Source organism: Chaetura pelagica, unplaced genomic scaffold (genome assembly GCF_000747805.2).
Source record: "Chaetura pelagica isolate M959 unplaced genomic scaffold, ChaPel_1.0 scaffold125, whole genome shotgun sequence".
NCBI classification, from domain to species: Eukaryota; Metazoa; Chordata; class Aves; order Apodiformes; family Apodidae; genus Chaetura; species Chaetura pelagica.
In genome coordinates this window covers 257,678-272,983 of record NW_009953392.1, presented here as the reverse complement: position 1 = coordinate 272,983, position 15,306 = coordinate 257,678, and the positions used below count along the sequence as shown (strand labels likewise).

Genomic DNA, 15,306 nt, shown 5'->3' with positions numbered 1-15,306 from the left:
CCTTGTGGTGGACCTTGGCCAGGCAGACCCAAGCTAGAGCTCTCCTTGCCTCTGATAATCCCTGTGCTTAAATGCTGCCTGGTGGAGAGCTACTCCTGTAATTAACACCAGCAATTATTTGTTTCAAAGTCGAGCTTCTGCTGTCAGTGGTGATGAGTTTTGACTCATTCATGATGGTTCCCATACTTCTGCTTGCAGTTTTTTTTCAGACACTCTGTTGCTGTAGTTGAGACAAACCTGAATTGCAAAAATCCAGACATTTTTAGCAGTGACTCTACATGTGGCTTTATTGTTTTCTTCTGTCACAGCTCAGGGGGCAGGAGATAGAGGTCATGGGGTGTAGTACTGACAGGGCATGTGGCCATCAACTGACTCTACTCCAGGAGCTGCACCAGTAAAGAATTAGGGCTTCCCTTCTTGGCAGTGCTAAGAGGAAGAAAACAGGACAATTTTGTTCCAAGTCCAAGTTTTCAAGGGGTTCTGATGCATTGAGTGTCTTAATTTGTCTGGTGATATGCTAACAGCAAGAAGTGGAAACCATCCATGGGATCTCTTGTTCCATTCTCATCCTCATTTGTTGTCATTCTCAAAAAAAACAACCCAAAAAGTGACTGGTTTTACCTGTGGAAAGTGATGTGTTGTCCATGTTTCTGGTCTTTGCAATGCCTGTTGGGAGGCTTCCTCTGTCAGAGGGCAGGACAAGGTTGAAACTGTTCCCAGTGACAGGGCAGTCAACCTGCCTTGATCAGAGGGAACTTCTGTAGCTGCCTGGGAGGTGGCAAGTTGCTCCCCAAAATGACCTGCCAAGCTCTAAAAGATAGACCTGCAGCATGTGGGTTGGAGTCTGCAAGCCTGGCTTCAGCTGCCTGCTCAGACACAGCACAAACAGGTTTTGGTAGGACAATATTGGTGAGAAGCCTGGTGGCCCTTCCAGGACAGTCCCAACACTCTTGCCCTGGTGGCATGTCCTTGTGCTGGGGCTCCCAAGTGTTGGTTTTGGCAGCATCAGCAGCTCCTTGCTGCTCACAGGAGACAGCATGTGGCTGTCCTGCCAGGGAATGAGGCACAGGTGCCACTGTTGTTTGGGAAGCTTGTTGTGAGACAGCCCACGTCCTTCAGCTGCACTTTTAGGTGGCTTTGAAGACACTTGGGTGGTCAGAAGAGCTAGAGCTGATCCTGGCAGCACCTTGGTTAGGAGCTGATGGACTGGAGGTTGGTCTCCCACCCAACCACGTTCTACCCAACTTCCACTGCAGCTTCATACTGATGTAGCAGATAAATGCTGCAGGCAAATGCTGTTTGGATGGGTTAGGACTTGAGAGGAGGTGGCAGGGAACAGAATTAAGCCCTAGTCAGCCAGTTTTCCCATAGCTCTGGGTGCTGGCAGCCCTGTTTGCACCAGCTTTTTGGCACCTCTGGGTACTGGGCAGTGTGCATACTCTGCTCCTCTTGGCTCTGGGGAGTGGTGGAAAGTCAGGGGAATTGGTGATGCCTGGAAAAATCCCCCTTCCACCTCCATGAAGTCAGAAACACCTTCCCTTACTGTCAAGCCTCTGGACCTTGGGCACCCAGTGTCCAAGGTTTTATGCTCAGCATGGCAAGACCTCCTCAGTGTATTGACCTAAGCTTGGGCCAGGCAGGCAGTGAAGGAGGAATGAATTTTTGAAGGTGACTAGTTGTTTGTTTGAGGGTTTTTTTAAGGGCATTTTGTCTCTGTGATAAGCCTGCCCAGGTTCTCACAGGACTGCATGGTCATGGGCAAAGGCAGTTTGGCATCCAGCCACCCCAGAGCTGGCCAGACATCCACAGTAGAGGTGACCCTGCTAGCTGGGCAAATACCTGCCCTTCCTGCAGCCCAGCTCTTCAGGAGCACCAACATGTTGCCTGTGTGATCTCCTTGCCTTGCAGAGCCATCAGCACAGGGCTGCTTTGCTGGGTCCTCCAAAGGGGCTGTTCTCCTTCGGGGGGGAGTGTAGGAAGCCCCACCACAAATCCCTCAAGGCCCTCTCCATGACTGTAGGACCAGGAGACACTTCTGCTTAGGAGCAGGGCCAGCATGTGTCAGGGAGAACCAGTGCCACAGGGGAGCAGCATTGCAAAGCCTCCTGCAGAGCAGCCAGTGCTTCCTTCCGTGGAGCTCCAGTGCCTTCTGCCTGTCACACGTCCTCTCATCCCTCCTCCTCACCCTCCTGGAGGAGCTGGAAGAGGCCAGGATCCCAACCAAATACTCCATGGAGTTTCACACAGCCAAGGTGGCTTTCTGCAGCCTGGTGTTGAGGTGGCCTCCTTGGCTGTTATTTGGGAATCTTGGCTTCTTGGTTGTGTTCCCCTTGTGTTCATTCCTCTCCTTCTGCTCCCCCACCTCATGTCCTGAGCCAGCTGTAAGTAGCTAAGGAGCCTTGCTAGGAAAACTTGGGCCCTGCTTTATCACCTGCCAGTTGTTTGTTTGAAGGTGTTGGTAAAGCAGGAGGTGGGAGCCCTGTCCTGATTCTAACCAGGGGTGGGTTCAAACCCTGAGAGACCAAAAGAGACAGTCTGGAGCTGTCAGCTTGCCCTGAAGCTGAGGGCAAACAGGAGCTGCCTCCCACCCATCTCTGTGCTGCTGGTGGCTGAAGTCAGCGGGTGGTCTGTGTGCAGAGGGTCCCCAGACCAGCCCTCTAATGATTGAACCATCCTGAAAACCTGCCTGGGCTTGATGGGCATCCCACCCTGATGCTGATTCTTATTGGCTTGCACAGGAGAACTCAACAAAATGCTGATTTTTGAGTGAGTTTGACCTTGACCTTGACCTTGCTGCCTTGACCTGCTTTCCACTTCCTCCAGATGGAGATGCTTGTTCTCCTGGGCATGTCTTGGGTGTTTCCTAGGGTAACACCAAAGCCTTCTGAGAGGCAGGTTTGGGTGCTGCTTGCATTATTCCTGACCCTAGTGCTTTGTTCCCTGGCCCAGAGGAACCTGCTCTCCTGCTCCTTATTAACACACTGTCATTTGTCCTGCAGAAATCAAGGAGGTGGAAAAGCAAACGAGAAGGGACAGATGCCAACAACCGGCCCATCAAAGCTGCAGGGAAAGTGATTATCCAAGATATTTCCTGCTTGCTGCCTGTCCACAAGGTGCTGGGGGAGCAATACATGTGAGTATGGGCTGGCATCCTGCCCTGAGTGCATGCAGCCCTCTGGCATTGCTGAGTTTTAATCCTGCTATCAGCCAGCACTGATCTTCGGTTCCACACCTTGTTCCTTCCTTCTTGCCTTGCTTCTTTTTTATGGTGTCCCTGTGTGAGGGGGGGGACTTGTCTCCTGTCAATCCAAACGGTGTGATGGGAGGAATTTGTGATGTACCCAGAGCATCATCACTGCTAATCTTGCAGGCTCAGTTTTTTTTGTCAGCTGAAAAGAGAAGTGATCAGTACAAATTATTCCTCAAACCCCACGTTAAACTCTTACGTAGGTTTAAAAATCCCAATAAATGCACACTCCCCTGCCATGGAACTGATCTTATAGTTCATAAAGCTTTAGAATTTCAGAAGCATTTGGAGTGCCACATTCACTTGGAGGACCTGGTTGTACATGCCAGTGTCTGTACAGCAAGTTCTGCTTTGATAGAAAGGCTGGAGAAGTTCTGTGGTTTGTTGTTTGGTTGATTTTTTTTTTTTACAAGGAACATATTTTTCCAAACTAATTTGGATATTAACAGAATCTCTTGTTACTGGCACACATTTAGTTCACTGTCTCCTTGGAAGCAGTGCATGTTAGGAGCAATCCCAGCTAGTTTGGAGCTGGACTTCATGTGCTGTGAAGGTGAATAGTGAAAATTGCCAGAAGGATGATCCCTGAATAACAGGGGAGGAAGGGATGGGATCCTGGCCCTGCTCACAGCCTCATAGTAATCTGGAAGTTCTGAGCTGCTCCCTGCTGCCAGAACCACATTCCCCTCATCCCTCCTCACCTTCCCAGGTGAGTTGCCAACCAGAGCTGAGCTATCTCCTTTCTTTTTAGACTGAATGTGAATAATATCCAGGAGACCTGCCAGAAGAATGCTGCCTCAGCCCTGGCTGTGGGACGGAGGGATCTTGTGCAGGTATAACTTTGAATCTCATTCCTCAGCACCCTGTGCTGCCCTCAAGTCATCTGTCCTGTGTCACCTGGATACCCCAACAACCACCTGGGTCCTGCAGTTGTTCAGGGAGTCCTTGGTTGGGGAACTGAGGCCTGTGGACCAGCCACAGGTGTAGTCTCTGTCTCGTTGACTCTTGGCATCCAGAGCTTCCTTCCCAGGCTGCAGGCAGATTGTTCTGTCCTTTGCCAACCTCCATGAAGCACATATTTTCAGGGAATTCCTGCAGGCAGAGGAGTGTAGCCTGCTCTTTCAGGGGGTAACTATGCACACAAAGTGCCTGGCTGCCATCAGCATTTTGATTTTTGTCTTATGGAATTGTTCCTGTTTTTTGGCATTCATCTGTTAAGTGCAGCCTCTCTCCAAGAGGCTGAGCCCAGGGACCCAGCTCTAGAGCAGGCCTGGCCATTTCCCTTTGGCTAGAAGTGAGGAAAAATGGCTATTTTGGCTCATCCTTGTCCATGTGATTAGTCCATCACAACAGGCAGGACATTTGTGACAAGGTTCAGGAGTGCCTGGAAGAGGGGAGCAGGCTGGCACTGCCAGGGAAGCCTCTGCCCCTCCCCTGGGCATTTGGCTCTTCCCAGACCAGGGCAAGGAACATGCATGGACTTACCTAATCTAAGCAGAAACAAGCTCAAGATGTTGTCTTTCTTCTTGGTGGGTCCTGCTAGATCAGGAGGGAGAAGGTAGATGTTACTCCTCTTTGTCAGTGCTTCCTCTTACTGTCTGGTTTGCCCTCGTTGGACCACAGCTTGGGTGGAGCAACTTGAGTGAGATTTCTGAGATATCTCTGTTTCTCACTTGTTTTTCCCTTGTCCCATGGAACTCCAGCCTGTGTTGTCAGCAGGTTTGCCCTGCAGGTTCCATGTTGGACGTGCTCCTCAGCAGTGTAGGAAGTGGCATCTTTCCCACTTCCTTTCTGTCCTCTCCTGCCCCTGTTCCAGTTTATCTCCTGTTTTCTCAACACTGGAACCAGGTTGCCCAGGGAAGCTGTGGCTGCCCCATCCCTGGCAGTGTTGAAGGGCAGGTTGGATGGGGCTTGGAGCAGCCTGGGCTGGTGGGAGGTGTCCCTGCCCATGCAGGGGGTTGGAATTAGATGATCTTTGAGGTCCTTTCCAAACCATTCTGTGATGCTGTCTGGTCTCACAGTGAGCAGTTGTGGGTCTGCTGTTCCTGGCTGTTCTTTGTGCTTGGAGAACATACTTTGGTTTTACTTCTTGCTGCCAGCACTCTTGGTTTCTGCTTCCCATCCCTGTCCTCCTTTTCCTTTCCTGCTCTTTTTTACATGCCAAACTAGGAACTTTCCTTTACCCTGGAATGTTCTTATTGCCCCATTTTCAAAAGCATGGCAGAATAAACAGTCCTAGATCAGTGATAGAGAGACTGAAAAGATGGAACCATTTCCAGAGTAGAGAATGAAAAACAGAGGAGAAATTTCATGTGAAATGTTGGATTAGAAGTGGCAAATTTTACTCCTGCCTGTGTTGTGCTGTGTTAGGACAGAAATCTTCAGTAAGACAGATAATCAAAAGATCATATCTATGCAAATAATGATTCACCAGTAACCTTTCTACCACCAGCCATCTCTGAACCCAAGAACTTATCAAACTTGTATCAAACCCTTTGGAGGTTTGTGAGTCTAAAATGCACCAAGAGGTCTGTGAAGCTGCTCTGACAGGTCTGACTCTGGAGTGGTGTTCTTCAAAGTTGAAAGCAAGTGGGACAGGGAGAGCTTTGGGTTTGTGTTACTCTCTATTATTTGTGACAGAGGTTGAAACTGTTTCCTGCTGCCAGGAAATAAAATAAATAAATAAATGCAGCTCCATCATTATCTGTCTGGGTGAATTTGTGCACACCTATGCCCTGGGAGGGTGGTTATTTCTAATAGTTGTCTTGGTGGTTTTCTTTCCTGTCTGCCAGGTTTGGTCACTGGCCATGGTAGCTACTGATCTCTGCCTTGGCCCAAAGTCTGACCCAGATTTGGAGATACCTTGGGCACAACATCCATTTGGACGTCAATTACTGGAGTCCTTGTAGGTACCTGGGATGCCTGGGAGGGATTGGGAATGGCTGGAGGAGCAGAGGCCTCCAGAACTATGGGTGTTGTGTGGCATCATTTCAGACTTGGAATAGTGCCACAGCCTTCTTTTTTGTTGTTTTCATCCCCTTCTCAAGACTGGGATGCTTCAAGAAGGGAAGGTGCAGGTGTGTGGAGGACATGCAGGAGGCAGCATTTGGCCTCCCACCTGTCAGCCACATCTTCTTGGGCTAAGGTTGAGCAACAGGCCAAGTGCAGCCAGAGCTCAGATTGCCTGACTGGGAGATGTGGGATGTCTGCTCCCTACCTCCTAAATTCAAGGGGATGAGGCTTGGAGCAACCTGGTCTAGTGGGAGGTGTCCCTGCCCATGCAGGGGGAGGTGGATCTAGATGATCTTTAAGGTCCCTTCCAACCCAAACCAGTCTGGGATTCTAAATGAGTGTGTTGCTGCAGCTGGTTTTTCACCTTCAAATTCCCTGTCTCCCTAGAGCATTACTTGGGAAATCATTTCAACTGGTCTCAAAGCCAAGGGTTAGCTGCAGGTGTCCTCCTGCCAGAGAAGCTGTTCAGGACGGGACATTGTCATAGACCTTCTCTGTTGATAGAACCCATTTGGAGGTGCAGGATTTGGGAGGTGTATTTTGCAGCTGTGGGAAGGGAGGACAGGTTCCGTGTCTTCAGAGCAATCCAGAAACTTCACAGTCTTCCAGAAAACCTGTGGTGGGGTTTTGCCTGGTGATCCAGATGTGGGATGCTTGGATGTAGAGGGTTTTGTTGAAGATGAGGTGGCTGGGGGTGACCCTAATGGCTCTACCCCTGTGGACCTTGTTCCTGAAGCTGCACAAACATCAGGCCATGAGCACTGTTGTGTTCCCAGAGCTCCCATCTTTCTCCCACCTGTTAGGCCATGGGTGTTTTCAGAAGGAGGACCTGACCCCTCAAAGGTGTCCAGAAAAGACCACCCAGTCCTGCAGGGTGCTGGTGCCCCCTGTCAGCACTTGTGTGACTCCAACTGATTGATGCCATGGGCTCAAAGTGAGTTGCCCTGGAGTCTCGATGCTTTTGTCACTGAATCCTCTCATCCTGTCTGTCCTTCTTCTTTCCCAGGCTGGCTCATTACTCCCAGCTCCACGATGTGCAGACCCTGGCCATGCTCTGCAGTGTCTTTGAAGCCCAGTCCAGGCTCCAGGGGTGCCCAAACTCCTATGGTTCCTTTCCTCAACGTGCCTCCAACCTGGCCTCCCACAGTCGCTATGTACGATCACACAACGTGTACTTTCCACTTGGCTTGGATCTCTTTGACCATCTCTCACGTAGATGACATGATGTCCTCTCCTTTCCCCCTCAACAGCCCAGCTTTACTTCCTCTGGCTCCTGTTCCAGCATGTCAGACCCTGGACTTGGCACTGGAGGCTGGAATATAGGTACTGAGACCTGGGTAGTGAATAGGAGTCTTCCTCTCCCTCCCTCCCAGCCTAAACCCTGACCTGGGCTTCAGATGTCTCCAGTGGTGGGGACGGAGGGGGGTTAGTACTGGCTGTGGCTGCAGGTGGGCTCTTCTGGAGCAGCTTTCCAGGGCTGGGCTAAACTGGAAGTGAGCAGGGCTTGCAGGAACCTTGTCCTTGTTCCCACAGTCCTGCCCCTTCTGATTTCCATAGTTTGTCGTCCAACCAGGCTTTGGAGGAACTGCCACAAACACCCTCAGGCATACCAAGCTAGGTCCCTGAGCCAAGAGCTCCTGCTGCTTTCTTTTCCAGCTGGAGACAAGTACAGAGCCAGAGCAGTTTGTGCTGTTTTGCTCCCAGTCTGGCTTCAGTGAGCACCCAGGGAGGCTGCCCCTGGAGCCATGAGCTCCCCACAGCCCTGGTGCTTGGCACACTTGGAGACCATTATCCATGCCTGCTCATTCCCCTGTCCTTCATCTGCCTGGACATGGTTCCCAGGATGAACTGGTCCATCACATTCCCGGGGTTTGAGGTCAGGCTGACTGGCCTGTAGTTCCCTGGGCCCTTCTCCTTGTCCTTTTTGCAGACAGGGATGACATCTGCTTTCCTGCAGTCCTCGGGCACTTCTGCCCATCCCCAGGATCAGTGAGTGACGGAGAGTGGCCTCCAAGTGTCCCCAGCCAGCTGATTCCACAGGGTCCTGGGGGAAAAAGCAATGCTGTGCTTCCTCCTGTCACTGGAAACCCAGCAGGCTGGGTTCCCAGTACCACCAGTACCCGTGGGCCTAAGGGCTTTTCTGCTAAGCTGCCAAGGTGTCAAAGACAAGTCACTCCAAAGGGCTCAGCTGTCAGAGTTGAAGCTGTTGACTGATTCCTGGTGATAGGAATGGCCTGGGGCAGCATCAGCCCTGTTGGCTCCAAAGCCTGGAGTTTCTCTTTGTGGTTTCAAAGCATCTGGGAGGGGGTTAATGGAGCTGATGTCGTCTGGTAGTTGTTGTAAACAATCTTCTCCCTGCCCCAGGGCAAAGCCTGACCTACAGAGGCCCCTTTACATACCAGATGAGTCCTCCCTGTCTAGGAAGGAGGATCCCATCCTGCCAGGGCTGATGTCCCCAAGCAACCCCCATGGGATTGATTGCCTGGTTCCTCGAAAGAGGAAGGCAAAAGGGATCTCCCTCCATGATAGATTTCTCAGCCTGATGATCCCTGTTCCCAACTTGGCAAGCAGAGGCTGGCACTGAGGCCAGGGCAGTGTTTGTAGGACAGCAGAAGGTGACCTGGCCACCCTTGGAGAGCAAACCGGGGTGTCTGCGTGTGTGTGGGCTTCGTGTCTTCCTTCCCCACCCCAGTGCTGGGGGGGTTGTGCTGCTGGGTGCTGTGTGGTTCCTCAGGTGTGCTCACAACCTTGTGATCCTTGCAGCCAACAAGGACACGGAGCAGGTCTCCACTCCCTGGTGTGAGTCTTCTCCAGATGACTTTCGCTACGGAAACCTGACGTATCCCGATCCCCGGGAGCGGGAGAAAGACCAGCACGAGAAGAACAAAAGGTAGGTTAGGGCACATCTTGGGGACATTCAGGGATGTGCCCAAGGTAGCTCTGTGCCCAAGGCAGCTGGAACTCTCTGGCCAGGTCTCTGGCTCCAGTGAGCACCCAGAGTGGCTGCTGTGAAGGACCACACCTGCTCCTAGGCCTTTTCCTTCAGGTACTCATTTGGAGAAGCTTTAAACTGCAGCTCAACTCTGCTGGGGTTGCCTGTGATACATCTGTAGGTGGGCATGGGGGGGGTCCTGGAGGGCAATCCCATCTGTGAAGTCTGCACCCTTGAGTGTAGAACAGGTGAAGGCCAGACCCGTTAGCATTCCACGAGGTTTCAGCAAGACTTGGGAATTCATCTGCCCTCCTAGCAACCTGAGCTGGTTGCGTAGCCATGGCTGGGATGAGTATTGCAACCAGAATGTCTTCAAAGTCCATCAGGTGAGTGTCAACCCTGTTTGTTCCTCCAGGCTCCTGGATCCTGCCAACACTCAGCAATTTGATGACTTTAAGAAGTGCTATGGGGAGATCCTGTATCGCTGGGGCCTGCGAGAGAAGAGGGCTGAGGTGCTCAAGTTTGTCTCTTGTCCTCCTGATCCCCACAAAGGAATTGGTGAGTGTCTGCTCCAGCAGGAGCTGCCTCTGGAGCTTAGGAATGTGCAGGGAGCAGGTGGGAGGAAAGTGTCCATCAGGCTGCCCAGAGATTGGCTCTGCCAACACAGACTTTTGCCTTCTCAGCTCTGGGTGGAGGTGAGGCTCGAAGATGTTGATTCAAGGGTTGTGTAGATTTGTAACATCTCCAGTTGTTTGTGCTGGTGGCTGTTCTTGATTCCCTCTGAACAGAAAGAATTTATTCAGTGTGAGGGTGGTGAGAGCCTGGCCCAGGTTGCCCAGGGAAGCTGTGGCTGCCCCATCCCTGGCAGTGTTGAAGGGCAGGTTGGATGGGGCTTGGAGCAGCCTGGGCTGGTGGGAGGTGTCCCTGCCCATGCAGGGGGGTGGATCTAGATGATCTTTAAGGTCCCTTCCAATCCAAACCAGTCTGGGACACTATGAATAAGAGCCCAGACGTGCCCTGTCCTCTCTGATTCAGGGCTGAAGTGACCTTAAAGCATGTGTGAAATTCCAAGATCTGTACCTGTGGGTGAACTAGCCAAGAAATAGGGAAACCAGGATTTGTTTCCTTTTCTGGTCCTTTAGTGGTCTCCAATTCTGACAAGCACTCTGTCCCACTGCATGACATCCCTTGGTCCAGTCCCACTCACATGAAAATGGAAAGAGAGTTTCCCAGTGGCAACCATCTTATGAAATACTGTCTAAGCATGCATATGTCTGTGGCAGCCACCACTGTGGTATCTGAATATCTCACAAAACCATTGCCACAAGCTCTATCTGCTCGTGCTTGCCTAGACATAGGTTTAGAAAAGATGATGTATTTTGTGGCTGTCTGAAGTTTAAAGTGACACGCCTGACTTCCTTCATCTTCCTTCTTTATGCAGCAGTTTGGTAGCTCAGTGTCTCGTTTGCTTTTGTTGCCAAAGCAGTGTGCTAGAGGTACAGGCTTTTTTTACAGAGATTTCACATTCACCCACAACTGCTAGTGCTGTAACTGTTCCTCTGATAATAAGTATTACTAGTGCCTTGTTTGCTATCTCTAGCATTGTCACATAACTGTACTAGATATTGCTTACCATTAGACTACTGGCCTTTATATATATGGGCTTTTTCAGTAACCATTAGGCTTTCTCACTGCACATCCCTGTAAGATTATTTTATTTTATTTTATTTTGTTTTGTTTTATTTTATTTTATTTTTTTTATTTTATTTTATTTTATTTTAATTGGTTTATCTTGTCTTATTTTATTTATTTTAACTTATTTTAACTGATCTTATTTTAACTCATTTTATCTTATTTTACTTTATCATCTTTTATTTTAATTTTTTATTCTTTCACTTTCCACTATTATATTTTATTCCCTATTCCTTTACTTTGAATTTCCATTATTTTATTTTTATTCTCTTCTTTTGTACTGGCCTACATTCTTTTCATTTATTTTAAATTTTTAGCATTTTATTTCATTCTTATTTTATTTTACTTTGTTTTCCTTTACTTTCTTTTACTTAATTTTTATTATCTTTCATTACTTTATATTATATTTTTATTTTAATTTAATTTAATCCATTTTTTTAGTATTTTCCTTTGAATTACTTTATTTTCTCTTAATTTTTATCATTTTACTATTTTATTTTGCACTATTTTCTTCACTTTCTTTTCCATTCCTTTTTATCCCATTTCCATTTTTTTTCCCACTTTTCACTCTACTTGTTCTTTTCTTTCCCTTCTGTTCCCATTTCATTCTATGACTTATTTTAGCTTCTGTTTCATTTCTTAATTGATCCTTTGCCTTTAATTAGTCTCTTTTACCCACCACCCAGGGCAGAGCAGCCACCCTTCCTGCTCCCACCCACACCCCGGGTCTCCCAGGGCTCTGAACCACCAGGACACAAAATCCATCATTCCACCCAAATCTGGAGTTGGCTGAGATTTGGTGAGACTGTGTGAGCTGCCCCATCCCTGGCAGTGTTGAAGGGCAGGTTGGATGGGGCTTGGAGCAGCCTGGGCTGGTGGGAGGTGTCCCTGCCCATGCAGGGGGGTGGATCTAGATGATCTTTAAGGTCCCTTCCAATCCAAACCAGTCTGGGACACTATGAATAAGAGCCCAGACGTGCCCTGTCCTCTCTGATTCAGGGCTGAAGTGACCTTAAAGCATGTGTGAATTCTCCCAAAATCTTTTCAGCACTGCAGGAGCCCAGGAGTGCTCCTTAAGGACAGCTGCCACAAGGGCTCCTTCCTAGGCCTCTGGGAAAAGGTGCACAGAAGCTGGGAGGAGAGCAGCAGGTGAGGGCTGCTGGAGGAGCAGCAGTTCTCACCTTCTCACCTGGGGAGTAACTGGAGGGGAAACGGGTGACTTTGATGCCTGCCATTGCCCCTCCATGGCCAACAGTGCCAGACAGCACTGATGCTGCACACATCAGGTGTGCTCTGTGCCCTCTCATGAGAAGCCAAGGCTGTTCTGCTTGGCTCTGGTACCCTCAGTGATGTGAGGCAGATGAGACCAGCAGGAAACCTTCACCTCCATCGTGTCTGGAGCTGGGAGCCTGACTCACATCCCCAGCCAACAGCTGTGCAGCCATCAGGGGGAAGGGTGAGCCAGCCTGTGCCCCAACCCACCAACTACCCTTGTCTGCTCCCACGTGGAGACCAAACTGAGACCTCTAGGATCCCATTCTCTTGGCCTGCAGGGAGATTTGAGGCACATCTGGGTTCACAAGACTCACCGCTTGAACAAGGCGGGAGCCGCGCGCTGGGCTGCTTTGCCCACCACCCTGCCAAGCCCTAACTGCCTTCCTCCCCTTTTCTCCCCCTCCCTTTCCCCCAGAGTTTGGGGTGTACTGCAGCCACTGTCGCAGCGAGGTGCGTGGCACCCAGTGTGCCATCTGCAAGGGCTTCACCTTCCAGTGTGCCATCTGCCACGTGGCCGTGCGGGGCTCCTCCAACTTCTGCCTGACCTGCGGCCACGGGGGCCACACCAGCCACATGATGGAGTGGTTTCGGACCCAGGAGGTCTGTCCCACGGGCTGTGGGTGCCACTGCCTGCTGGAGAGCACCTTCTGAACCCCTGCTGACAAGAAGGGATGACGTTTCATCTGGAATTCCCAAGCCACTGTGGAATGCTCCACAGGCGTCTGGAGGAGGTGCCGTGGGATGTCCTGGCCACGTGCTCGCAGGGAGGTTTACCAGTGCTTCCAGTCTTCCTACACTTCCCAGGTGGCTTTCAGACTGATCTGACCAAACTCCTTGTGTCCATTGCTGGCAATGGATGCCAGACCAGATAAAACTGCTCTCTCTTGCAGAAAGGTGTGTGGATATTGGCAAGTCACAGTTGGGATGAGATGTTCAAAAGCTCCTTGGGAAAGCACTTGCCTGGCAGAGCCCAACTTGCTCCAGCTACATCATGTCTTTCCAGGTGCCTCCTGACAGGGGATCAGAGTAAGCAGAATAGTTGTTTTGCACATTTTAAGGCAGAAATAGAACCCATGAACAGCAGTGAGCTCTGAAGGAAAGAAAAGACTCAATGGGACTGTGCTTAGAGTTGCCTTGGAGGCAGCAGGGTCCTTCCTTTGGATGGCACTTGACATCCTTAGGTTACCCCATCAAGCAAAAGCATGAAGCTACATTTTTCAGGATTGCTTCCCAAACAGCTTCCAGTGTCAAAGTTCCACAGGCCAGTGTCTGGGTGGGAAAAGCCCAAACCCACCCCTGAGCTCAGTGGGATTTGTTTTCTTCCTGCATTTTCAGTACCATTACTCTTAAGGTGTCTCCAGCTTCTGCTCTGCCCAGGTGCCACCATGCACTTTAACTCACCTGTCCCTGCCTTGTCAGGGGCATGTCCTGGTGACTGGGGAAAGCTTCTGCCTGTTGAGTTTGTGATCCACACAATGTGTCCATGGATGGTGGCACCTGAGGGTGTTTCTGAAAGCCTTGTCTTCCTCGTGGGGAAAACACCAGGAGGATGTTTGCTCCCAGCAACTCCTTTTGGGCTGTTTTTTCCAGGCTCTACAGGGGGAACCAATGAAGAATTTGGGATTGGCTGCTGCTGTGCTTGAGTGATGAGGCTCCTGAGCTGAGGAGGCAGCAATTGCTAAGGGGAAAGAAGGTTTGGAAGGGGGGGTAGGATTCAGGGAGGCAAAAGGTTGGTGCCTTTTTCTCCTTGTGGAGCTTCAACTGAAGAATGTACTGGATGGATCTGTCAGTTTGGGGCTCCTGGGGACACTGCTGTGACACTGCCTGAGCAGGTTCCAGCCCCAGCTTTGGGTTTGGGCAAAGGGGGCCACGTGCCCTGCCCACCCTCTGTGCTAACTCAGGCTGTGGGATCCTGCTGTGGAATAAACAGATGGTGTATCCTAAACCTTCAGACATTAAAATTATTTTTGTAAGTGCTGTTCTGATGGAACTCGATGTCATTGTGCTTGTTCTCCCTTCCCAGGGAGGCCCCAGCAGCTCTCCCTCCTGGTGTGGCACCCCACAGCCCTCTCCTTGCACCCCGAAGTGGGGTCCTGCTCTGGATACCTGTGCCTGATGGTAGCAGGGGCCTCCAGTAGCTGCTGGGACCCCCAACCTTGGCTCTCACAGGAGATGTGTTGGTGCAGGGATAACGTGACAGCCTGGGAGGTGTCCATGGGTCACCCTGCATCTCTTGCAGAAACGGAGCTGGGTGATGATACAGGCTGGGAGAGTTGGGGTGTTCAGCCTGGAGAAGAGAAGGCTCCAGGGAGACCTTAGAGCACCTTCCAGTGCCTGAAGGGGCTCCAGGAAAGCTGGGGAGGGACTTGGGACAAGGGCAGGGAGGGAGAGGACAAGGGGGAAGGGATTAAAACTGGAAGAGGGAGATTGAGGTGAGACGTGAGGAGGAAATTGTTTGGTGTGAGGGTGGTGAGAGCCTGGGCCAGGTTGCCCAGGGAAGCCGTGGCTGCCCCATCCCTGGCAGTGTTGAAGGGCAGGTTGGATGGGACTTGGAGCAGCCTGGGCTGGTGGGAGGTGTCCCTGCCCATGCACGGGGGTTGGAACAAAATGATCTCTAAGGTCCCTTCCAACCCAAACCATTCCATGATTCTGCCTTGTGAACCCTGCAGCTCCTGGGGGGGGGGGTCCCAGGCAGTGTCTGCACCCCCAGCACCCCAGGATGCTGCCTGCTGCCTTGCTGGGTGCTGTCCCAGGAAGAGGGCTCCCAACCCCCCCTCTTCCTACGTGACAACCATTCACCTGGGAAGTATTTTCATTGCCATGCCCGAGTGCTCCTGTGGGTTGGAAGGGAAAGGAGCCTTGTTATTTAAAGGTGACGGAATGACAGGTTGTGGCATTTTATGTGTGTTATTACAGTTCATTACAGCCTATCTCTGTAGTATCTGAATATTTCCGAGCTGGAAGGTGACTGGTGCTTCAGGGGAAGGTGGAAAAGCTACCACCACCTCTTTGCAGTGGCTGGTTGTGCAACCCTGCAGAGGGAGGTGGAATTTCTGCCCGGGCATGGGTCTCACACCCTGCAGCGTGTGGGGCTTTGGGAGTGGCTCCACACAGAGGCGACTGTTGCAAGGAAACGGCTTATTCTCGC

The 15,306-nt window shown here is 50.8% G+C and overlaps 1 protein-coding gene across 1 annotated transcript in view; it reads left to right on the top strand.

Moving 5' to 3' along the window:
- WDR59 (WD repeat domain 59) overlaps positions 1-12,809 on the top strand; it is a 42,397-nt gene extending 29,588 nt beyond the window's left edge. Inside the window, exons 18-25 of the mRNA XM_009998309.1 lie at positions 3,000-3,133; positions 3,999-4,080; positions 6,040-6,152; positions 7,266-7,413; positions 7,510-7,582; positions 9,023-9,149; positions 9,607-9,749; positions 12,574-12,809. Of these exons, the coding sequence (XP_009996611.1) occupies positions 3,000-3,133; positions 3,999-4,080; positions 6,040-6,152; positions 7,266-7,413; positions 7,510-7,582; positions 9,023-9,149; positions 9,607-9,749; positions 12,574-12,809 (1,056 nt within the window). The remainder of the gene's footprint in view (positions 1-2,999; positions 3,134-3,998; positions 4,081-6,039; positions 6,153-7,265; positions 7,414-7,509; positions 7,583-9,022; positions 9,150-9,606; positions 9,750-12,573) is intronic.
- The last annotated feature ends 2,497 nt before the right edge of the window (positions 12,810-15,306 follow it).